The following is a 22,967-nucleotide window of genomic DNA, read 5'->3' on the forward strand; positions in this document are numbered from 1 at the left end:
CTCAGGATCAGGCCCGCTGCTTCCACAGCCTGACTTGTCCACTCAGCAGAGTGTCCTGCAAAGCCTTTTCAAATTGAAATGGTGATTGGCTGGCCAAGGTTAATAGGAGTGTTGGAAAATAAATAGGTTATTGATTGATAATAACAATACGCTGACTGCAGCCTTACTTCCTGGCCTTCTCTGACCCAATATTACAGAAAATCCAGTTAGCATCTCATTATGACCAGCTGGCTGGCGGAGGGGGCATTCATGAGCCGATGATGAGGGCCGAGGAAGAGGATGGGCATAGGCTGGGGGTTGAGAGCCAGGCTGGCCCCTAGTTATTGTGGGTGAACTGCAGCTCAGGCAACCCCCCCCCTCCATGGGCCTTGGGAGAGTGGCCCCTTGGGCACCGGTGGAGCATTGATGTGGTTTCTCAGGCTGCCTCAGTTGGTCTTCAGACAGGGCAGCCCCTCCGCCTCTCCTGGCTCGGAGGACCAGTTGAGACAGTCTTCCATCTTCTTTCCTGGGGTTGCAAGCCAGTTTTCATTTGCCAAGCTTTGCTTTAAGAGCTTCCACAGAACCAAATTGTAGCCACAACCTGCCAGGAGGCCAGAATCCTCCCAAAAGAACATTCCAAGGGACAGAGAGGGAAGGTGGCCTCAGTGGGAGGAGATGCCCAGGAAACCAGGTCTTTTGCCCAGCACCTGCAGGGGAAGCCAGGCTGGGCCCGGAAAAGGTTGCCAGGTGCCTGGGGCAGCGCTGCCTCCGAGCCCACCTTCTTCCTGCATTAGGTGATGCCTGGGAGGGGCGTTGCATGTGGGGGCAACCGGCGGGAAGCAGCAGCAGCAGCAGCAACACGGGGGGGGGGGCGGGAGGGGGGTCCGGCTCTTGGGGAATAAACGGAGGCCAATAAACGGTTTGTTGGGCGACAGCGCCCCCTCGCCAAGCCCGAGACCATCCTGCCCGCGCCCCAACCGGGCAACGCGGGGGCCGCAGCAGAGGAGGTCGGCTGCTCAGCTGAGCCAGGCGAGGCGTTTCCTTGCTGAAGTCGCCACCTGGTGCCCGAAGTGCCTGCTCGGCGGCCTTTCCTTCCAGGGCCGCAGTGAGAAGGGAGCCTCCGCGGGAAGAGCCAGGCAGCCCCCGAAGGAAGGAAGGGGGTTCCGCTACGGCCCCGAGACCGCCAGCGCCCGCCGGAGGGCATTGACGACCGGGGGCTCCAAGTCCGGCTCTGAACAGCCGGGGCGGTTCGGCTTCCCGGGGTCCAGGAGGGGCGAGAGCTTCCCGGGCGGTGCGTGGAGGGTCCCGGCTGCGATGCCACCCGCGAAGGGGCTCTTTCCGGAGCGGGTGAGAAGAGGAAGGCGGAGAGCCGAGGAAAGGCGGGAGGGATGGGGCGCAGCACGGGCTGCAGCTTCTCGCGTGGGCAGGGCAGGGCGGCGGTCACCCCGAGAGCAACTTGCGCATCGCGGCGGGGGTCGCAGTCCAGACACGCTTGTGACCTTCAGCCGGGAGGCACGGAGCCCGGACTTCAACTCCCATGATGCTTCGGCGGCAGCGCGGAGGGGAGGAGGGCGTCCTCCGGCCCTCGCCCACCCGATTGGCGCCCCAACCACATTCGGGGCTACATGCGGGGCATTGTGGGAGCTGTAGTTCGCCCCTTCCCTCTGAAGCCCACCTTGCCCAGAGTCCAGGTGTCGCGTTCTGCGGAGGGCGGGGGGAGCGGCGGGCGGCTCTCCGGGGGGCTTCAGCCAGGGAGTTCGGGGCCCCGATCGTGGGAGGCGCCTCCTCGCCGCCTTCCCGGGGCTTCGGCGCTGGAAGGGAGCGCGGCGTGGAGGATCTGCGCACGGGGGGGGGGGGCTCTCTAGCCCGCTGCCTTCTCCGCCCGAGAATAAACGGCCCCCGAGGAAGCTGCGCGCTTCTTCCGCGTTCCCGTGGCCTCGTTCCCCGGGACGGGCGCTCGGAGCCGCCCCTTCCCCGCCCTGAGCAGAAGAGCCGGGGACGGCCCAGCCCAGCGACGTCTCCCGCCGCGTGACGTCTCTCGGCGCCGGCCGGACAGCGGGAGGAGCGAAGCCGCCCCAGGGCTGCCCGCGCTCTCCCTGGCCGAAGGGGACTCCGAGCGGTGAGTAGCCACGGCGCTCCGCAGCCCACGCGCCCCCTCCTCCGCGGCAGCCGAGGCCGCCCTCGCCCCCTGCCAGCTGGCGCCCTCTGGGAGCCCCGCTTCTCCCCGGACAAGGGCCCGGCGGCGCTCGGCTCCGGCAAAGCTTTTGCCCCGACGCCGTCGGTCAGCCGCTGTGCTCGCTTCGATGCTCTCGGCCGCTTCCCCGCTTCGGCCTCGGATGCCTCCCCGACACAGCTGACTTACCCCCCCCCCGCCCCTCGGGAAGGCCGCTCGGGCAGTTGGGCTGTGGCTGGGGGACCCCCGCCCGCCCCCGCCCCGCATCTCGAGCTCTCCTTGGGAAAGGAGGCCCTGACCCTCCGACTGGGATTACCCCAAGGCCCAGGGGTAGAGTGCTCCTGACTCTGGAGGCTCCCTTCGGTGGGTCCGCCTTCCACAGGACAAATCTCCCCTCTCCCCCATCAACCGGGACCTGCTTTCCTTCGAAGGAGAGCTCCAGAAACGGCTTTTGGACTTTGGAATGGAGCCGGCCTTCCCCCCCATCCCACCCCAGCTGACTTGAGGTCCGTGGGAGATTTGGCCTTGTGGGGCTTGGAGGGTTGGGGCTCAGGTGTCCCTGCTCTTCTCTCCTGCCACCCCTGGTCAGCCCAGCGTGGAAGGAAACAATGTCTATTGGGTGTCCAGAGAGATTTCTGTCCTTCAGAACAGGCCAGAAGGCGGCCCAAGCCCTGCAGGTGACCCACTCTAGAGTGGGGTTTCCGGGGGCTTCAGTCCTTCAGGAGTGGATGAGACCCTTGTGCTGCCCCGGCCACAGGTGCCAAGGTGCGGAAGGGGCTGCCCAGGCCCTTCTCCCTCTTCTGCCCCTCTGAAAAGAGCCACAGCCCTGGAGGGCCTTTGCAGGAGGAGCGGCCTGTTTCAGGGAAGGCTGAGTCGAACTGAAAAAACGGCAAAGCCCACACGGCTGTTTTCGGAAGTGGCACAGGAAACTCTCATGCGCTCTTCCTCCGCTGCTCCAGGCCTGTGGCTCTTGGTTTCCTGTTGCAGGCAGAGGGAGAGCCCGTCTTCACGACATCCCCCTCCTTGACTCTACTTCTCTGGGGGCCCCTTTCCCCCCTTCCAAAGGGCCAAGAGGGGAGGGCAGGGCTCCCCAGCAGGACAGCATCTCTCCTTCCCTCCCTCTAATGGGGGGAGGGAAGCTTTTCAGCCGAGTGGGCACCCCGTCTGTTTAAGGGCTGTGGGAGCTCTTAGCAAATGCTACTGACCCTGGGATCCACTGGGCAGGCAGTTCCTTGGAACAGAGAGAGCCCCCAGACTCCCTCCAGTCTTGGATGGGGGGAGGGGGTGCCCTAGAGCCCACATTTCAAAATATTTCTCCCCCGCCCCATCTGCCCCACGCACTGTGCCACGCCCAGGCTCCTTCCAGCACTTAAGGAGCAAACTGAAAATGCCCTCCCTGAGGCTTTGGGGCAGGCCTGGGGGGCTGAGCAACCACCGGCCTGAATCATTGTGGTGCAGCCAGCTGTGTGGCTCACCAGTCCCCTAGCAACCGAATCGATGGTTCTAGAAGCCTCACGACTTTCTGGCCAGTTGGAAATCCAGGAGGGGAGCCTCTCCTTTTGCTGGAACTGGGGAACTGTGGGCTGAGCTGAAGAGATTCCCATTAAGGGGGGGGGGGAGGCCAGGAGACACACAAACACCCGGCCCAGGCTGAGCTGCTTTTGCAGTCAGTCGCCCGATGAAGCCTGCCTGCCCACCAAGGGCCAAAGGTGTCCCCTCCCTCTGGGCTTTTCCTGCCAGGAGCGCTGGGCGGTGGGGACGGGGGGGGGGGGCTGCATCCTGGTAGGAGGCGGTTCCCAAAGCATCCCAGCTGTTTCATTTTGTGGGCAGACTCCCTCCGGCCACCTCAAGTGGCACTGGCTGTGCAGGACTCCGGGAAACTGGTGCTGCGCTTGAGGGGTCCATCAAGGTCCCAGGCTGGCCCCCTCTTTCTCAGGGGGTTTTGGCTCTCTTCCCCAGGCGGCCTTTTACGGACAGGGTGGGGGGGGCACTTCCACTTCCGCTTGTCCCAGGGAGCCTGGGAGTCCGAACACAAGCCGGACGTTCGGCCAGCTGGTCTGAGAGTCCGGAACGGCAGTCCAAGGAGCCAAAGGCAGCCTTTGGATGCCAGTTGCTCAGTGTTAGAGTTCTATGTTGCCCATATGCTTCAGACGCTGGATAAACATGATCCGCTACTCCTGGGGAACGCAAACTGTCCATCCATGCTTGGTTCCTTAGATGTTGCAAGGTGAGGTTAACATTTTGCGTGTTACACATCACCCAGGAGCCTCTGATCTGACTGTCCGGCCCGTTCCTCCTGACAGACCCTCCCCCCTTCAACGCCCCCCCCCCAAGGGGTGCAGTTGGTACCCCCGGGGTCTCCTGAGCGGGCGGCTGAACGGAAGAGTCCCTGGGATGCTGTGGAACAGAGGTTTCCTGTTTACCCAATGCAGCAAAGGAACGAGCAGCAGCCTCTCGATCTTGATTGTGCAACCTTTTATCTAGGCCACCCGAGGCCTTTGTGCATGCGTGTGAGCATCGAGTGTGTACCTGGCCTTGATAAGGGGGAGGCGTCTCCGAGGGGCTGCCTGGCTTGGTGGAGCATGGCCGCCTGTCTGTTGTCGTGGCAACAGGCTCAGTCTTTGTCCCCGAAAGAGGCTGCTGCGTTAAGGCCCCTCCAGCTCGATCTGGAATGCAGCTTTAAGCCCAGCTGATCCCACCGGGTGACCGGCAGCACCAGGGCCGGCTTCTGCCCGGGAGGAAGCCGCCCGGGGACCCGAGCCAGGGAGCTCCGATGCAGGATGCGGCCCCTGCAGAGCATTCGACTGACTGGGCTTTCCTTCCCCAGGCTGGATTCCCCTCCTTTGAGGGTTTGCTGTTGGGCTGAGAGGGAGCAACGAGCAAGCAGGAAAATGACCTCCTCCAGCGAAGGTGAGCCCCTTGTCAGCATAGCAGAGGCCGGACATCTCTCAGCCGGGGGGGGGGGGATTAATATCTGATGGCCCTGCCTGCAATTCCCACCCCCCAGCCCACTCTGGTCCCTGCTTTGTGCCATTCCCCTTTTATCGCCTTCAAAAGCTGCCAGAAACAGGTAAAAGGTTAGGTTTATTGGATTTATATGCCGCCCTTCTCCCAAGGACTCAGGGCGGCGTACGACATAAAAGAAAACACATATTACAAAAATTAAAATGGAGATTAAATAAAGTATCAAAAAAAAAACCCCAATTGATATTTACAATAAAAATTTAAAAATTAAATTAAAATTAACAACCAGAGGCCCATCGTCATGGAAGGCCAGCGGGAAGGGAAGGAGAGCAGGTGGAGGCTTGGTGAAATTGGGCAGAATTGGGCAGAGTGTTGGTCTTGGGCTGCCCTCCCCAGCAATTGCGTATGAACTGCCCCCACCCCAGCAGTCCTGGCACGAGACCCTTTTCAAGGAAGCCTTGCTGGAGAGCTGCGGGGGGACGAGGGGAACAGGGCAAGGCAGTGGGGCTCCCCTATGCCCTCCTTCATGCAAGCAGATGGGGGGGCTCCGCCCACAGGGTGGGTTCCGCCCGCCAAGAGGGGGCTCAGACAAAGGCCTAAGCCACCTTCTGTTGTTGTCCCCGCAGTGTCCAGATGTTGAAGGTGGCGCAACCGCTGGTCCCATGTGGAGGAGGCGAGGATGCGGCTGACCGTGAGACGGGTGCTGATGGGGGTGGGCTTCGCCATCGCCCTGATGGTCTCCGTCCACCTGGGCCAGCAGATGCTGCAGTGCCAGCAGATGCTGGGCCAGGGCCTCAGCCGGGCCCTCATGCGTCCCGAGAGCGAGGAGCTGGTGATGCTGGACTCTAACCGGGTCGAGTATCGCTACAGTAAGGAGATGCCGCTCATCTTCATCGGTGGGGTTCCTCGGAGCGGGACCACCCTCATGCGAGCCATGCTGGACGCGCACCCCGAGGTGCGCTGTGGGGAAGAGACACGCATCATCCCACGGGTGCTGGCCATGCGCCAAGCCTGGTCCCGATCCGGGCGAGAAAAGATGCGCCTGGACGAAGCCGGGGTAACGGACCAGGTGCTGGATGCGGCCATGCAGGCCTTCATCCTGGAGGTGATCGCCAAACACGGGGAGCCGGCCCGCTACCTCTGCAACAAGGACCCCTTCACGCTCAAGTCCTCCATTTACCTCTCCCACCTCTTCCCCAACTCCAAGTTCCTGTTGATGGTGCGCGACGGGCGGGCCTCCGTCCACTCCATGATCACCAGGAAGGTCACCATCGCTGGCTTCGACCTCCGGAGCTACCGGGACTGCCTGGGCAAGTGGAACAAAGCGATCGAGGTGATGTACTCCCAGTGCCTGGCCATCGGGCGGCTGCGCTGCCTCCCCGTCTACTACGAGCAGCTGGTTCTGCACCCCCAGAAATCCATGCGGGCCATCATGGACTTTCTGGGCATCGCCTGGAGCGACGCCGTCCTGCACCACGAGGAGCTGATTGGGAAGCCAGGCGGGGTCTCCCTGTCCAAGTAAGGGGCCAGGCGGGGGTCACCCCGTGGTTGGGCTGGGGCTGGTTCTAATTCAGGGCCTGGGATTCCCGTGAAGGTTGGGGTGCCAACCAGGGCGCTCCCCCAAAGGTTTTCAGGTGGGAGGGGAGACAGTTCTGCCGTTAAACTTCCCAGGTTCTTTCAGATTTAGCTTGCAAGTCCTCCGGCTGGACTTGATCCGAAGGAAGGCCCAGTGCAACACACACACACGTTTCTGGTCTCTGCACAGGATCGAGCGATCCACGGACCAGGTGATCAAGCCCGTGAACATGGAGGCCTTGACCAAGTGGCTGGGACACATTCCAGAGGACGTGGTGCAGGAGATGGCTCAGATTGCCCCCATGCTGGCCAGGCTGGGCTACGACCCCTATGCAAACCCTCCCAACTACGGCAGCCCGGACCCCATGGTGATCAACAACACCCACCGGGTGAGTGCGGCAGAGTCCCTGGCCTGCTTGGCGCCTTTGGCCGGGTTCTTACCGCGCCCTCCCCACCAACCCTCCCAGGCGTCCTTCTGGCTGAAAGAGGGACGGGGGGGGGGGCACCTTTTCAAGAGCGAGATGCTGATCGCCCGGCTGAGCAAAGGGCCCAATTCTGCTGGCCCGGCTGACTCTGTGCGCCTCTTTTCCAGGTCCTGAATGGGGACTTCAAAACACCCGCCAATCTGAAGGGGCACCTTCAGGTCAGTTTCTCCGCCTCCGTCCTCCTCTCCTCTCAGGCTGCAGAAGTGCTCCTAATTCAGCAAGGCATAATTCCCTGGGGCCCACTGGCGTCCCTCCCCCAAATACCTTTCCATTGTGGGGCTGGGTAATTTTCAAGGGAAAGGATAAGGAGGATTCCAAAACAGGCACGTTCCCATCTTTGAAATGCTGCCCCGTTGAGAGGGTCCTGTTAGCCACCTTCTCTTGATGGTGGCTCTGCCCTGTCCTCCTTCTCTGACTGTTGCGAAGGCATCTCCTCACATGCATAATTCCTAGAGTTTAAACTACTTTCAGATTTATGAATTTCCTGCAGCCTGAAATAACTAATTCAATAGTATGCATCCCTTAAAATATTTTGACCAACTTTGTTCCTATCTGGACCTGTTTGGAAAACTAGAAACTCCAGACAACCAGTGCAAGAATGGAATTGCCCAGCTCAGAAGCCGCTGACCCTCCCTTTCTGTTTGATCTTTGCAGGGGACTCTGAATACGACTGCTTTTCACTGACCAACCCAACGATTTCCAGGTACGTCTTGGCGCGTCCCAGCAGGTCTCGTCTCCAACTCAGCTGGGGCCACAGAGAAGATGTCCCGGTGCTCTCCAGGGCATCATCCCCTCAGCCCTGAATTCGCAGCAAAGGAGGAAACCCCGGTTTAGCTTGCTTGAAGACCCCCCCTGACGGTCTCCAGGAGTAATTCTGCTTTCTTCCCCTTGCTTCCATTTAGGTGCAAATTGCTCCCCCCTTTTCTGAAGAGAAGAAAATTTGCAAACAGTGGAAGTCTTTTTATCCAAGCATATTGCTTGCTACCGATATTGCCAAATCAATGCTGTCTGTGGAATACATTTCATTTTGCCATTAATTTGTCTTAATTTTGGACTTTCCAGTTCCGGGAAAGAAGTCATGTACCAAGTTTGGACATTGCTCTGCCGTCATAAAAAGGGAACCATAAAGAATATTGGGGGAAATTTGATACTTGTTTGTGGAACACATTTTTCAGGCTCTGTATTAAAACCATCTTGTAATTTTTGTTCTCTAATTTGCAGACCTCAACTAGCTGTTTATATATCCTCTTTAGAGCGCTTTCAGCCTTACTGGCACTTCTTTAATTCTCTCTCCTCAGTAATTTACCAAATTAAAGAGATTTATTTATTAATTCCGAAATATATACATGAGATTCTCTCTGTTCTTGTGAGAGAACAGTTAAACCCTGTTTTCACCGAGTTAATACTTTTAAAACATCAATTGTTAAGTATTTGATAGTCCCTGGAATGGGAATGTTCCCATAGTTTTCTTGGCATTTTCTTACGAAATAGGAAACATGCGACCCCAAGTGAGGTGGGATTGCAGAGCCCCAAACCCCGGCCAGCAAACGCTGCTCTGTTCGAAAGAGGCTCCCTCCGATGATCAAGCCGCCGCGTGACTGACGAAGCCAGAGCCAACCACTGTGGCCTCCACATAATCCCAGAGGAGCAGCACAAGGCTGCCCCCTTGGATGACCCCAGAGCCCACGCATGGACCGTGCAAAGCTGCAGCTGGGTTTTGTGGATGCATCCTATCGGTTTGTGGTTGTTTAGGAGGAAGGGAGCTGCCTTTCCTTGAAAGGCAGGCTCAGCTGAGGCACTGCAGGGCCTGTGAAGGTTGCAGCTTTTTTGATAGCTGATTTGTGTAGGGATTGTTTCCCCAAGGGAGGGGAAAAAGGAGAAGTAAGTTAACCTGCACCATTCCAAAGGGGAAACGAGAGAGAGTGCTGGGGGGGGAGGGTGGTGGTGGTGGTGGTCTGGTTACCTTCTTGGCAATGGCAAGACTCCGCTTAAAGCTCCTGGATCTTTCACCCCCCACAGCTGCCCTTTCTGCTCGGGTCTTCTGAGCTGCTGGGAGCTCAAGTCGAGGGGAGCCCCTTGCCACCCTAACAGGCTCTCCTGACATCTCTGGGCAGCAAGCAGGTGAATATTTGATGGCGCTGCCTGCCACTTCCACTCCCCCCCCACCCCCGTTTTTGCCATTAATACTTGGCCTGCTTAAAAGCTGGAAGGGGCTTGTAAAGCCCGGGGGCAGAAAGAAAGGGGAGATGGAGGATTAGGACAAAGTCTGGACGGGGCTTCCTGGGATGGGGGGCGGCTGTTTAGCAAAGCGCCGTTAGTTTCCCCCACCAGAGTCTGCCTGATCCTCCTTCCCGCAGGAGCCGGCGGGTCGCTTCCTTGCAGCCGCCAGCTCTGGCTCGGGCTCCCCCGCCGCCCTTATTTCTCCTTGTCCCGCTCTCTGCCCGAGGTCGGGTTCTCCGTTCCTCCCATCGGGTTTCCCTTCAATCTGCTCTTGCAAGTCGGTTCCCTTCGCTCCGAAGGACGCGCGAACCGAGATTTCCCACTTAAGCGGCTGGTTGATTTCTCAGCCCGATGTTAGGAGCCCAGCGCTGCCACCTCCACGGCCCCGATTCCTCCCCTGCTCCCGCCCGGTGACTGCTCGGCATCGCTCCCTCCCAGCCGCAAAGCCGAACCCTCTTCCGTCCCTCCGTCGGGGCAGCGGGAGGCTCCCCGGCTTCCAGGCGGCGCCAGCGGGGACTCCGCATCGGCTGCCCAAAAGCCTCCCAGGGAAACCGGGGGGGAGGGGCTTTGAGGCCGGGGGGGGGGCGGGGCTCCCCGAGGCAAAGCAAGAGCGACGCTCCACGCACGCGCAAGCTTTCGCCCCTCCCGGGCATCCCTCGCCACGCCCCACGGCGCGCCACGCCAGCGAGACGGGGGAAGAGAGCGGCCACCTATCGCGCAGGCGCAAAGGCTTCCCTGAGCACCGGAAGGAAGCCTCCGGAGGGCGAGCGGAAGTGGTGTGCGGCGGCTCCGATCCGCGGTCCCGACGTTACGGTTGGCGGCTCCCGCGGTCGCCATGTCGCTCTCGTACCTCTACGGGCGCGGCGGCGGGGAGGCGGCGGAGGCGGAGGAGGAGGGCGTGGAGATGGAGCGCTTCGAGATCAGCGAGTGGGACCTGCAGAACGAGTTCAACCCCAACCGGCACCGGCACCGGCAGACCAAGGAGGAGGCCATCTACGGCCTCTGGGCCGAGCGCGACTCGGACGAGGAGAGGCCCAGCTTCGGCGGGAAGCGGTGCGCGGGCGCGGAGGGGAGGGCGGGCTCGGAGCCCCCCGCCCTGAACACCCCCGTGACCCCCCTCCCTCCCCTCTCCCCCTCCTCCCCCGCAGGTCCCGGGACTACTCGGCCCCCGTGAGCTTCATCAGCGCCGGGCTGAGGAAGGGGGCGGCGGCGGCGGCGGCGGCAGCGGAGGAAGGCGCCGAGGAGGACTCGGAGGAGGAGGGGGAGGGCGGGGCGCGGGCGGAGGAGCCCCCCAAGGAGGCGCTGCCGAGGAAGCTCAGGACGGTGAGGAGGAGCGCGGGGGGGGGGAGGAAGGGGCGCCCCCCTCCCGGCCTCCCTCCCTCCCCGGGGCTCACCCTCCCCCTCCCCTGCAGGGCGGCAACTTCAGGCCCAGCCAGAAGGGCTTCCTGGGCGGCAGCAAGTCCTTCACTGACATCGGCAGCTGGGAGAGGCACACCAAGGGCATCGGGCAGAAGCTCCTGCAGAAGATGGGCTACGTGCCCGGCCGAGGCCTGGGGAAGAACGCCCAAGGTAGGGCCGGCTCCCCCCGCCCCTCTGGCCCTCTTTTGCCTCGGCCCAGCGTGGCCTCACTGCCCCTTTTGCATGCCCATTGCTTCCCTGAGCACCGGGCTCTCATCCACGGTCATCCCAAGTTAGCCATTTATAAAACTCGTAACCCAAAAGACGGGGCTGGAGGGGACCTCGGAGGCCTCCTGGTCAGCTGTCCAATATCTTCTTGACATCCTCCAGTGAGGGTGCCTCCATTGGCCTCTGCAGGAAGATCTCCTCCCTTTTGCTAACCCTGGAGACCTTTCCTAGGTATCATCAACCCCATTGAGGCCAAGCAGAGGAAAGGAAAGGCAGCCATTGGGGCATACGGCTCGGAGCGAACCACACAGTCCTTGCAAGATTTCCCCATTGCCGACTCTGATGAAGAGGAGAAGAGGTACGGCCCCAGGTTCTCCTTTGCCACGTTGAGGTTGGTGTGGGAGAAAGCTCCCCCTCCCTCCGGACTGTGTAGCAAAACAAGGAGGGGGCAATGACTTCCTGGGCTTCTGTGTGGCAAACTGTTTTTCCTGAGCCCGAGTGGTTCATGCCAGCCGTTTCAGTCTTGAGGCAGGGTTAGCACGATCCAATCTGCCTCTGTTCTCCAGCAAGGTCTGCAAGAGACCGGCTGCTGGGAAACCACCTATTTGGGGGGACAACAACCACACACACTCACCCATCACATGCAACCCCCTGCTTGGTCAATAATAAATGGGTGCCTTGTGAATTGCGCCCTGCTTGCCTCTGTTTTTGAGACTCCTCCTCCTCCCCCCTCAGGAATTCCAAAAGGAGCTCAGCCAGTGGCGGAAGGACCCCGGCGGGGGCAAGAGGAAGCCCAAGTACACCTACAAGACAGTGGAGGAGCTGAAAGCCAAGGGCAGGGCGGGCAAGCAGCTGTCTGCCCCCCCTCAGAAGGAGCTGGCGCAGGTCAAGGTGAGCTGGGAGGGGGCAGCAAGATGGGAGGAGGAAGCGGGGTGGGGGTGGGGGGGCTAAGCAGTTCTGCTCCATCCAGGAAAAGCAGCCGCAGGGTGTCTGCCATGGAATGAGCTTGCAGCCCTCAATGCGCCTCCCGCTGCTTCCCTGGGGCTCCGAGGGTGGAATGGATGCCGGCCGCGGCCTGAGTCTGTCTGTATGTTGATCCCTCTTGCCCTCTTTCGGAAGGTGATTGACATGACGGGCCGGGAGCAGAAGGTCTACTACAGCTACAGCCAGATCGGCCGGAAGCACAGCGTCCCGGAGGAGGGTCCCCAGCAGCAGCAGCAGCTGCCCGCCTTGGGCAAGGACGCCAGGGCGCCAGCCTTCTCCCTGCCAGAGCTGGAGCACAACCTGCAGCTGCTGATCGACCTGACGGAGCAGGAGATCATCCAGAACGACCGGCAGCTGCAATACGAGCGGGACATGGTGGTCAACCTGAGCCACGAGATCGAGAAGGCGGAGAAGGTGCTTCTGCAGGAGGAGACGGACCTCCGTAACCTCAGCGAGGTGCTGCAGCTGGTGGAAGAGTGCGAGCGGCGGATGCAGCCCAGCTGCGAGGACCCCCTGACTCTGCCCGAGTGCCTCAAGGTGTTTGAGACCCTCCAGGACAAGTACTACGAAGAGTACCAGATGTCGGACCGCGTGGACCTGGCCGTGGCCATCGTCTTCCCTCTGGTCAAGGACTACTTCAAGAACTGGGACCCCCTCAAGGTGGGGCTTCCGTGGGGCATTCCGTGGGTGCAGCTCCAAGCGAGCTTCTGAAGGCTTGTGGGTCAGCAAACGTCCCTCTTTCCTCTCTGCAGGACTGCACAGCCGGCACGGAGATCCTGGCCAAATGGAAAGCCTTGCTGGAGAACGACCAGTTGCTCTCCCACAGCGCACAGGATCTCGGCTCAGATGCCTTCCACAGGTGAGGCTCCAGCAGGGAAGGGACTCTTCCCCAGGGAATCTCTTAAGTGGGTTGGGGGGATTCGGGCCCTGAACCGCTCGCTTGGGATCCTCAGGTTGATGTGGGAAACGTGGATGCCGTACGTGCGAAACATTGTGGCCCAGTGGCAGCCCGCCACTGCATCCTGATCGTGGACTTCCTGGACAGTTGGAGGCACATCATCCCAGTGTGGATCCTGGACAACATCCTTGACCAGCTGATCTTCCCCAAACTGCAGAAGGAGGTGTGTGTGGTGGGCAATTCCTTGGGCCGCTGCTGCGGGGAAGCTGCTTCGGCAGCCCCGCCCTCTATGCCCCTCTTGCTTTTTAGGTGGAGAACTGGAACCCTCTGACCGACACCGTGCCCATCCACTCGTGGATTCACCCCTGGCTGCCCCTGATGCAGGCCCGGCTCGAACCCCTTTACTCGCCCATCCGCAGCAAACTGTCCAGCGCCCTCCAGAAGTGGCACCCCAGCGACTCCTCGGCCAAGCTGATTCTGCAGCCCTGGAAGGAGGTTTTCACTCCAGGCTCCTGGGAGGCCTTCATGGTCAAGAACATTGTGCCCAAACTGGGTGAGAGCAGGGAAGAGGAAGTGTAGATCCCTCCCCCCCAAAAGGCGGGCAGACTGGCCTGGCCCTGAAACCCCAGATGCCGAGATTCCGGCCGGCCACCACTGTTCGGCCTTGGTGCAAGACGGCCGTTGCTTTCAGGCGGGAGGATTTGGGCTGCGGATGAAGGGCAGCTTATCTGCGAGTGGCTGATCCCCATGTGGAGGTTTAGAGCTGAGGCAGGAAGGGGGAAGATGGACAATGGCCGGCTCCAGGGTGGTTCTTGCTCTCCCCCTCCCTGGTTCAGTTTTTGGGGTCCCCCCCACCCCCCAAGAGTGTCAGGCTTTGCAAAACTAAGCAAAGTTAATTTCACGAAGTGCAAAATATCAAAAAGGCTGGCCTGGCCTGTTGGTTTGCTTGTGAAGGAGCCAAGGCGCTTGTGGGGGAGCAGGTCTGCTGTGCCCCCCAGGAGGCCCGGTTAATGGCTGACCTCCCCTCACCACAGGCCTGTGTCTCAACGAGCTGATCATCAATCCGCACCAGCAGCACATGGACGCCTTCTTCTGGGTGATGGATTGGGAAGGGATGATCTCCGTCTCCAGCCTGGTGGGGCTTCTGGAGAAACACTTCTTCCCCAAGTGGCTGCAGGTGGGTGTCCCTCGGGCTCTGGCCCGGATTAAGCGCCACCGTTCCCCAAGTGGTCGGGGCCCTAAAGCGGTTGGTCATCTTGACAGCCCTTCCCTCGCTCCGGAGCCTCTCCCCAGCCTTTGGGCTGGCAGGAGCAGCATGGAAGGGCCCCCAAGGGCCAGTGGAGCTTGCGGTGGGCGGCTGCTGCATGTCCCCTTTCTCCCTCCCCCCCCCCCACAGGTGCTCTGTTCCTGGCTCAGCAACAACCCCAATTACGAGGAGATCACCAAGTGGTACCTGGGCTGGAAGTCCATGTTTTCCGACCAGGTGCTGGCCCACCCCTCCATCAAGGAGAAGTTCAACGAAGCCCTGGACATCATGAACAGAGCCGTCTCCTCCAGCGTCGGTGGGTCTCCTCCCAGTTATCTGGAAGGCTTCAAGGCCGGATCCTTGGCCAGTTGCAGGGAGGGGGCAGAGCACATGTGGGGCTGCGGGCGCCCTCATCCCCTTTCTCCTCCCTCCATAGGGGGCTACATGCAGCCCGGTGCGCGGGAGAACATCGCCTACCTGACGCATACAGAGCGCCGGAAGGACTTCCAGTACGAAGCCATGCAGGAGCGCCGAGAAGCCGAGAACATGGCCCAGCGCGGGATTGGCATGGCGGCCAGTTCTGTGCCCATGAACTTCAAGGACCTGATCCAGACCAAAGCAGAGGAGCACAACATCGTCTTCATGCCCGTCATCGGGAAGCGGCACGAGGGGAAGCAGCTCTACACTTTCGGGCGCATCGTCATCTACATCGACCGGGGGGTGGTCTTCGTGCAGGGCGAGAAGACCTGGGTGCCCACGTCTCTGCAGAGCCTCATCGACATGGCCAAGTGAGCGGGAGGGGCCCAAAGGGCGGCCCCACCTTCCCCCATCCCAGAACGTGCTTACGGCCCCTCGTGGGAGGGAGAGGGGCTGGGTAAGACCAAGAGGACTTCATCTGTAAATAAAGTGCATGCTTTATTATTATTATTATTATTATTATTATTATTATTATTATTATTTATTTATTTATTTGTCTTGTATGCCGCCCACTCCCGGAGGACTCCGGGCGGCTCACAAAAGACAAGGGACAGGGGGGAACGAGACAAAGACAACATATTAAAAACAAAACCAACATTCACAATTTCTGTGGAGGTAGATGCTTCTCAGCTCCCCCCAGCCTGCTGGAACAGCCAGAACTTGGTGGCTTTGCGGAAGGCTGGGAGGGTAGTAAGGATCCGGATCTCAACAGGGAGCTCGTTCCAGAGGGCTGGAGCTGCGACAGAGAAGGCTCTCCCCCGGGGAGTCGCCAGCCGACATTGGCTGGCAGATGGAATCCGGAGGAGGCCTAGTCTGTGCGATCTGATCGGTCTATGGGAGGTAATTGGCAGGAGGCGGTCTCTCAGGTACCCAGGTCCGATGCCATGTAGGGCTTTATAGGTAACGACCAGCACCTTGAAGCGGATTCGGAGACCAATAGGTAGCCAGTGCAGCTCGCGGAGGATAGGTGTAACGTGGGTGTACCTTGGTGCACCCACAATCGCTCGCGCGGCTGCATTCTGGACTAATTGGAGTCTTCGAACACTCTTCAAGGGCAGCCCCATGTAGAGCGCATTACAATAATCCAGTCTTGAGGTCACAAGGGCGTGAGTGACTGTCTGAAGGGCCTCCCGATCCAGGTAGGGTCGCAATTGGTGCACCAGGCGGACCTAGGCAAAGGTCCCCCTGGTCACAGCCGACAGATGGTGTTCTAGAGTCAGCTGCGGGTCCAGGAGGACTCCCAAATTGCGAACCCTCTCTGAGGGGCGTATAATTTCGCCCCCCAGCCTGAGAGATGGAACAGTTGGACAATCTATGGGAGGGAACATCAGAAGCCACTCGGTCTTGTCTGGATTGAGTGCCAACTTGTTTGCTCCCATCCAGACTCTAACAGCCTCCAGGCACTGGCACATCACTTCTACTGCTTCGCTGAGTTGGCACGGGGCAGACAGATACAGCTGCGTATCGTCTGCATATTGGTGATACTTAATCCCGTGCCGGTGTATGATCTCACCCAGCGGCTTCATGTAGATGTTAAATAGGAGGGGGGACAGGACCGAACCCTGCGGCACCCCATACTTGAGGGGCCTTGGGGTCGATCTCTGCTCTCCGACCAACACCGACTGCGACCTGTCCAAGAGGTAGGAGGAGAACCACCGCAAAACGGTGCCTCCCACCCCCACCTGTCGCAACCGTCGCAGAAGGATACCATGGTCGATGGTATCGAAGGCCGCTGAGAGGTCGAGAAGCACAAGGATAGAGGGGTGACCCCTATCCCTGGCCCGCCAGAGATCATTGATCAGTGCAACCAAAGCAGTTTCCGTGCTTATTCTGGTGCTTGTCTGATAAAAGGCTCCCATCCTTCGGTGGGGGCCAAAGCAATTATTTTGGCAAATCAGTGAAGGAGCTTGAGAAAGTTGGGAGAAGAGGAAGTGCTGTTAATAAAAGGCACAGGGTTCAAGAGAATATTTTTAATGGTTACAAAAGTCAATATAAGGTTCCCCTGCCACTTTTTGGGGAGAAATCCTGGCATGGTTCCCTGGAAGGAGAAAGAGCTCCTCCCCCCCCCCCCCCCCCGCAAATCCTGCTCTGAGCAAGAGTTGAGTCTGTCCTCCGCTTGTGGGGCCCACTGGATGCCCACAGGCTGGGCTCCCTGCACTCTTCCTGCAGCTTTCCCCCCCCCTTCTCTGTGCATGGGGGGGGGAGGGATGTTATTGGGGTTTGTTTCTGATGATCTCCAGCTGAGCGTCTTCTGAGTAACGGGGCTCCGTCCAGCAGGCCCAGCAGTCCTGGGGGAGGCCCCTCAGTCTCTGCAGAGGGAAGCAGTGGACAGACGTGTCGTTGAAGACATCCGGGTGCTGCAGGTGGGGTGGGAGGGCTTCCTCCTGGGTTGCCTCCAACACCTGTGGACAGGTGAGCACAAGAGGGCGTCACGGGGGGGGGGGGAGGCCTTGGGCACAATGGCGACCAGAAGAGCTAATTGAGGGGGGGGGAGCTCAGTCCCAAGACTTCAGCTCTCCCCATCCGCTCTGACCCACGCAAGGCCACCAGCAGTCGGGCAGGATCATTTGCTGGCCCTGGTTTCTGGCTTGCAAGTTCTGCTCTGGTCTCGAGGGGGCTTTGGGGGGGCTCTAAAAATGGGGGCCCACGAGTCCCTCCCACCCAAGCTAGAGAGGAAGACCCACCTTGGCAATGTAGCTATAATTCTCCCAGAAGACTTTGGCCAGCAGCCTAAGATGGCAAGAGGGGGACGAGAGAGACGGGATATTACAAAGGGTGTGTGTATGTGTGAAAACTCAGGGAAGCCTTCGGGCAGCTTTCAGCCAAAGGGGGTGGGGGGGAGGAAAGGGCTGCTCAAATCGCCCCTTCACACCCTTGCAGTGTAGGAATCCACACTGGCTGCTGGTTCAAAGGCCGGGATGGCACCAACTCAGCCAGGGCCTGAAAAGGCTGCACTGGCGCCCTCCCTGCCCAGGTGGCAGTGGGAGCCCCCCCTACCTCTCTTCGAAGCCCCGGAAGCTGTTCCCCACGACCACCATCTGGGACAGGGCCTCCGCAGACCAGTTCCTCCACAGCAGGTTGTTGTACAGCGCCTTCCCACAGTGGATCATGTAGAAGAGGGTGGGGCCCTCGATGCTCCGTTTCCCCTCCTGGGCAACAAAGGGCTTGCCAGGACTGCGGGGCCGACCTCGGCAAAGAGACCCCCAACTGTGGGGCCAGGCGCTTCCCCAGCCCCAGCCCCCCTCGCTTCACCTCGTTCCGCTGCAGCACGGTGAGGCCGAGGCCGCCCAGCAGTTCAGTTTCCAGGGTGGAAAAGACGGGGTCGAAGACGGAGCAGCTCTCCGGGGCAATCTGCAGGGCAACAGCGGGGGGGGGGGGTTTGACTGGCCCCAGGGTCAACCCTGCCCTTTCCCCCCCCCCACCGCCCCCCAGCCGATGGGCTCCACCTTCAGCTCCTCCAGCAGCAGCAGGAGGAAGGCCAGCTGCAGTCGCGCCTTCCCGCACGAGCAGAAGCTCCCGAGGCCGTAGCAGACGCAGCGCAGCCCCCCTGCTCTTCTGCCCCCGGGAGCCCCCAGGGCCGCTTCCCCCAGAGGGGTCTCCTGCTGGGCGGCTGGGGGGCTCCGCAGGGCCCGCAAGATGGTTCCTGGGGGAAGGAAGGGGCCAAAATGGGTCCGCAGGCCAGGAACCCCCCCCGGCTCTCCCCCCTCCCTCCCTCCCGGTTGCCCAGCCCTGCGCTGCCTCCGGGAGGGTCTCCTGTCTGGCCGCTGAGCAAAGCCTCACTTCGGCTGCAGTCCCAGAAGTCGGAGTCCTTCAGTTCAGACCTGCCAAAGAAAGGAGGGAGGAACTCGGCGCTAAGAAGGGCGGGGGCTCTCTCCTCCGCAGATAGACTGCGCCGCTCTGCGGAAGCTCCACGGGAGCTCCATTCCCTCCCCCCTTTTCTTCTTTTTTTGTGGGGGGGGAGGTTCCTTACAGCGCCTCCTGCAGCCTCCGCCTCTGCCGCTCGCCCGCCGCCTCGGGCGTCTCGTCCTCGGCCGCCCCCCGCCGCCGCCGCCGCCGCCGCCTTCTGGCCCCTCCCGCGCGGCCCTCATCCACGGACATGCCGCAGCGGAAGCGCGCAACGCGAGGAACGTCCCTCCGAGGCACCCGTCGCCGCGCAGCTAGGAGGGCGACTCTTCCAGCCCCGCCCCCAGCAGGAACCGCTTCCGCACACGTGACTTCCTGGCGGAAGTGGCTGTCTTCTCCGAGTCCGGCCGCCGAGGGCGCCTCTGAGCATGGGCAGAGCGCCTCCGGTCCCGTCCCCCCCGCCGGTCGCCCGCCGCTCTTCCCGTCTCTTGTAGGCCCCGCCGAGAGCCCAGAATGGCCCCAGCCTGGTACGGCCCCCCAAACCCCCCGCCCCCTCCCACCCACTCCCCAGCTGACCCCCTCCCTCCCCCCCCCCGCTGTCCCGCAGGTGGCGCTGCTTCTTCCTCTACGACGCCTCGAAGGTGCGGGGCGAGGGCGACCCCACCCGCGCCGGGATCTGCTGCTTCCACCCGCGCCAGGTAGGCTCCCCTCCCCCCCCGGGTCCTTCGGCTGCCCCTCCCCCTCCGCCCCCCCTCCCACCGCCCCCCCTCCCACCGCCCCCCCCTCCCACCGCCTCCCTCCCTCCTGCCTTGCAGGCCCCGCGGGACGAGCAGGAGCTGCTGTGCGGGCAGATCGCGGGGGTGGCCCGCTGCGCCCTGGAGATCTCGGGCTCCCCGCCGGGCCTCATCCGGCTGCGGAAGCTGAAGTTCGCGCTGGAGGCCGAGGGCAGCTTCCTGTGGGTGAGTCCGAGGGGCTGGGAGGGGCAGGGAGGGGGCGATGGGTTGGGGGTCCTTGGCCCACGCCGGCCCTTCCCTTCTTCCTTCCTTCTCTCCCGCAGGTCCTGGGCTGCACCGCCGACCTCTCGGACCTCAGCTGCAGGCGGCTCCTGGAGCGGCTGCTCGGCCTCTTCCTCTTCTACAACGGGCCGGCTTCCCGGGCCTACCTGGTGGGTGTTTCCCCCTGCCTGCCTGGGCTGCTCCGGGTTCATTGAGGCCACCTGAGGGCCCCCCCCAAAAAAGGAGGGCCTTCCTGCATGGGGGGGGCTGGGCAGTCTTGAAGGGGGGGGCCGCCTGTCCCCTGCCCCCACTTCTGACCTGCTGCTCTCTGCCCTCCCCAGGAGCGCCCCCAGGAGGACCTCGACCGGGAGTGGGAGCTGTACGTGGACCACCTGCAGCAAAGCTCCAGCGACCTCCACCGCGTCTTTGACTCCCTCTGGGCCTGGGACAAGACCAAGGTGCCTCCCTGGAGGGCCTGTAGCTCACCGGGCTTTCTGGTCGGAAGGGCCAGGCGGGACGAGGCCCTTCGGCTGCCACGAGGGGCCTAGAAGGGCCGTTTGCTCCGCTCTCTCCTCTCTGGCAGGTGGACCCTCTGCTCCTGCTGAAAGCTGCCCTCATCCTGCAGAGCTGCCAGCGTTCGCGCCACGTGCTGGCCGGCTGCATCCTCTACGAGGGCCGGTGAGTGTCTGAGGAGCAGGGGGGGGTCAGCACTGAGACTTACGGCCTCCTCCACTGGCCTTCGCTCAGCACCTCCGAAGACAACCAGCTCCAGAACGGCTGTGTGTCAGTTCGGGGCCAGATCCATCCCCTGTACCCCATATCCCCCCCTCCAACGTGAAGACCTCCGCGCAGCCAAGTGGTTGGGGCCACCTTGTGCTCTTGGGTGGGCCTCCTCCTGCAGGGATCGGGGGCTTGTAGCTGAGTGTGACCCCCGCGGGTGACCTTTCCTTCCTTTCCCCATGCAGGGTGGTCAGTACACAGCTGCCCCCTGAGCTGACTGCCAGGGTTTTGCTGCAGAAGGGAGCAGAGGAGGGAAGCGTAAGTTGTAGCTCTGCCCTTTTGGCAACCCTGGGGGTGTGTGTGTAGAAAATGTGCCAGTATCACCTGGATGGTTCTGGTGTAGTAATCGTGGGGGGAGTAATCCTGGTCTGAGAAAAATAACCTTTTTTCTGCGGCTTGGTATCCCCTGGCTAACTCTCTCTGCTTCCATTCCAGAGTGGGCCGGAAGAGGGAGCATCTCAGCTCAAAGAAGGTAAGCGGGGAGGCTGGGCATGGCTCCGTCCACCCTCTGGAGCCGACCGTTCAGGCTCTGCTGCCCCTCCTGAGCGCCTGAGGATTCTGGACTGGTCATTTCTCCAGGCACTTCCCTGACCTCTTTTGCGCTGACAGCTTTACCGCCCGGGGTCTGCGTCACGACTGTTTACCTCTTGGAGGCCGAAGCAGCCGCCCTGCGGGAACTGCCGGTAGAGTGGACGACCAGGTAAGGCCAGAATCCGTTGCAGCTCCAGTGTCTCCATCAGGCTCTCCGAGGGGATTCCCGGCCTCACTTCCTCTCTTCTGTTGCCAAGGCAGGTGCCCTCTGGCCTCCCTCTGCCAGTCCAGGCGGCTCAGCTGCCTTCTAGTGGGATGAGCAGGGACAGCGTTGATGCTCCGTTAGTGTCCAGAGAGCCAGCCACTCCCCAGGGGTGGCAGGGGCCCTTCCAAGGGGAGGCAGATGGGGATAGGCCGGCTCAACCACCTCGTTCCGCCTACGCAGGGGGTCCCAGGAGGACTTGGCCAGCAGCAAAGGGAGCGAGACTCCCGCAGGAGGAGCAGACGGAGCCCCCTTGGTGAGGATGGCCTTGTACGTTCACCACATCCGGGGCTTGGTGCTGGCCCTCCTGGCTGAAGAGCCCTTGGTGAGCTCCACAGACTTCATGGAGGATGTGGTAAGGAAAGCGCCCCCTCCCTCCCTCTCAACTCGCTCAAGGCCCTGAGGGCAGCCGTTCAGGAGGGGGGGCCCAGGCTGGCTCCCCTGCCTTCCAGGGCCTTTTCTGGGTTGGCCTCCTGGAGGCAGCTTCCCAAGCGGGACTCTGTGTGTGTGGGGGGGGGGGGAAGCTCTCACAAATCTTTCTCTCTCTCTCTCTCTCTTCCCCCCAACCTCCTAAACCCACAGTACCACAGCAGCCTGGCTTCCCTGAACGGCCTGGAGGTGCACCTGGCAGAGACCCTTCCCAAGGGCCCCCTCCCCTCCTCCAGGAGCACCTACAACTTTGCTCACTACGACGCCGTCCAGAACATCCTCACCAGTGAGTGGGGGGAGGGGCTGGGAGGCGGACTCTGGCCAAGACGGAGGGAGGGAGCCTTCCCTCTCCTGCCCCGGCATCACCGGGGGCCCCACCTGTCCCTTCAGCCAACGTCCTGCAGACCACGAGCCCCGAGGACCAGCTCTTCCTGCTAGGCACCGGCCTCATCCACGCCACCTTTGAGCAGCTGCCCACCGCCTCCGAACTGACGCTCAGGTAAAGCGGGGGGGGGGGGGGACGACTGGGCAGCTGGGGTGAGACGGCCACCATTGGCCCAGCACTGTCCGTGGCGCACAGAAGCAGTGGCGGAGGCTCAGAGCCCCCCGTCTAGCAGACCGAAACCAGGCACAACTCTGATTCCACCCGGGTCTCTCGCCAGGCAGCTGCTGCCCGAGTGTGTGGCTGGCGCAGTGGCTGTAGCCGTCTTTCCTGCACTGCTCCCCCAGCGCCAAAGACCCCCTTCCCGTCTCTTGGTCTCTTTCAGGAATGCCAGCACGGCTGTCTACGGCTGCCGGAACGCCGTCCAGGAGAGCTACTTCCAGCAGAGGGGTTTGCCGCCCTACAACTCGGGGGTGCCCAACCCCCGGGACAGCATCGTCGGCCTGCCTGGCAAGGCCAGGCAGAAGCTCCTCAAGCACGGAGTGAACCTGCTCTGAGGGGGACTCACCACACCTGCCCAGGACTGCCTGGCACAGAGGCCTCGGAAGCTGCCGACTGGGCTTGGCCCACGGACTCCTCGCCATGCCTCCCACGGGTGGCCCTGCCTGAAGGAGCCTCTTGGCCAAAGAGAGCGGGGAGTTCAGGTCCTGCCCACCATGGGTGGCTCCCGTCTTTGGGTTTCTTTCTCCTCCACCCTCCCCAGTGCCTACAGGTGCAGCCCCCGCCCCCCTCGCAGGCCTGGGGAAAGAGGGGGGGGGCTCTTGCCCTGGCAGAGCCCTTGGAAAGAGACTTGGCCCCAGGAGGGGGCGTGGCAGCAGTTGGGGGCCTCCCCCTCTGGGAGGCACTTTCTGAATGGCAGAGGGTGGCACTTCCTCTGCCTTGCCCCCATCCTCCTTGCTGCTGGCACTCCCCCAGGCTTTCCTATTTTGGGGGCGGGCAGTGTTTGCTAAGGAGTTCCTGCCCTGGGATGGGCTGAGGCCCGTTGCCCCCCCCTGCTCCTCCGGAGCCTCTGGAAATCTCCCTTCTGCAGGAAAGCAGGGGCCTGGGGGCTTAAATAG

At 61.7% G+C, this 22,967-nt stretch overlaps 4 protein-coding genes across 5 annotated transcripts; 3 read left to right on the plus strand and 1 right to left on the minus strand.

Moving 5' to 3' along the window:
- The first annotated feature begins 1,963 nt into the window (after nt 1–1,963).
- TPST2 (tyrosylprotein sulfotransferase 2) lies at nt 1,964–8,515 on the plus strand. The gene is made up of 7 exons (XM_014068245.2): nt 1,964–2,098; nt 4,980–5,062; nt 5,743–6,634; nt 6,882–7,080; nt 7,284–7,334; nt 7,831–7,879; nt 8,079–8,515. Exons 3-6 carry the CDS (start codon nt 5,796–5,798, stop codon nt 7,858–7,860), a joined length of 1,119 nt encoding a protein of 372 aa, XP_013923720.1. The 5' UTR covers nt 1,964–2,098; nt 4,980–5,062; nt 5,743–5,795; the 3' UTR covers nt 7,861–7,879; nt 8,079–8,515.
- A 1,645-nt stretch (nt 8,516–10,160) lies between these two features.
- On the plus strand, nt 10,161–15,074 carry TFIP11 (tuftelin interacting protein 11). The gene is given in 13 exon segments (XM_087705412.1): nt 10,161–10,449; nt 10,545–10,719; nt 10,809–10,965; nt 11,254–11,380; nt 11,736–11,913; nt 12,142–12,666; nt 12,759–12,865; nt 12,960–13,015; nt 13,018–13,127; nt 13,214–13,457; nt 13,939–14,081; nt 14,301–14,466; nt 14,587–15,074. Coding segments are annotated over 13 exon segments (2,562 nt in total). The 5' UTR covers nt 10,161–10,231; the 3' UTR covers nt 14,943–15,074.
- Nucleotides 15,075–16,582: 1,508 nt separating this feature from the next.
- On the minus strand, nt 16,583–18,820 carry SRRD (SRR1 domain containing). Its single transcript, XM_087705415.1, has 7 exons — nt 18,598–18,820; nt 18,408–18,448; nt 18,074–18,270; nt 17,880–17,978; nt 17,625–17,776; nt 17,312–17,357; nt 16,583–17,029 (listed from the first exon to the last, which is right to left on the minus strand). The coding sequence occupies exons 1-7, from the start codon at nt 18,723–18,725 to the stop codon at nt 16,838–16,840; spliced, it is 855 nt and encodes a 284-aa protein (XP_087561541.1). The 5' UTR covers nt 18,726–18,820; the 3' UTR covers nt 16,583–16,837.
- A 7-nt stretch (nt 18,821–18,827) lies between these two features.
- Nucleotides 18,828–22,532, plus strand: HPS4 (HPS4 biogenesis of lysosomal organelles complex 3 subunit 2). 2 transcript variants are annotated; one of them, XM_087705414.1, is made up of 13 exons: nt 18,828–18,997; nt 19,078–19,168; nt 19,286–19,429; nt 19,528–19,635; nt 19,807–19,923; nt 20,049–20,143; nt 20,431–20,503; nt 20,681–20,717; nt 20,855–20,945; nt 21,222–21,393; nt 21,621–21,753; nt 21,858–21,966; nt 22,235–22,532. In XM_087705414.1, exons 1-13 carry the CDS (start codon nt 18,984–18,986, stop codon nt 22,404–22,406), a joined length of 1,356 nt encoding a protein of 451 aa, XP_087561540.1. In that variant the 5' UTR covers nt 18,828–18,983; the 3' UTR covers nt 22,407–22,532. The 2 variants fall into 2 exon arrangements, with proteins under 2 accessions (XP_087561540.1, XP_087561539.1); XM_087705413.1 differs by having other exon boundaries at nt 20,825–20,945; nt 22,235–22,531.
- The last annotated feature ends 435 nt before the right edge of the window (nt 22,533–22,967 follow it).

This window comes from Thamnophis sirtalis, unplaced genomic scaffold (genome assembly GCF_051295495.1).
Source record: "Thamnophis sirtalis isolate CommonGarterSnake01/CBP01778 unplaced genomic scaffold, rThaSir2_p1.2 scaffold_2, whole genome shotgun sequence".
Classification (NCBI taxonomy): Eukaryota; Metazoa; Chordata; class Lepidosauria; order Squamata; family Natricidae; genus Thamnophis; species Thamnophis sirtalis.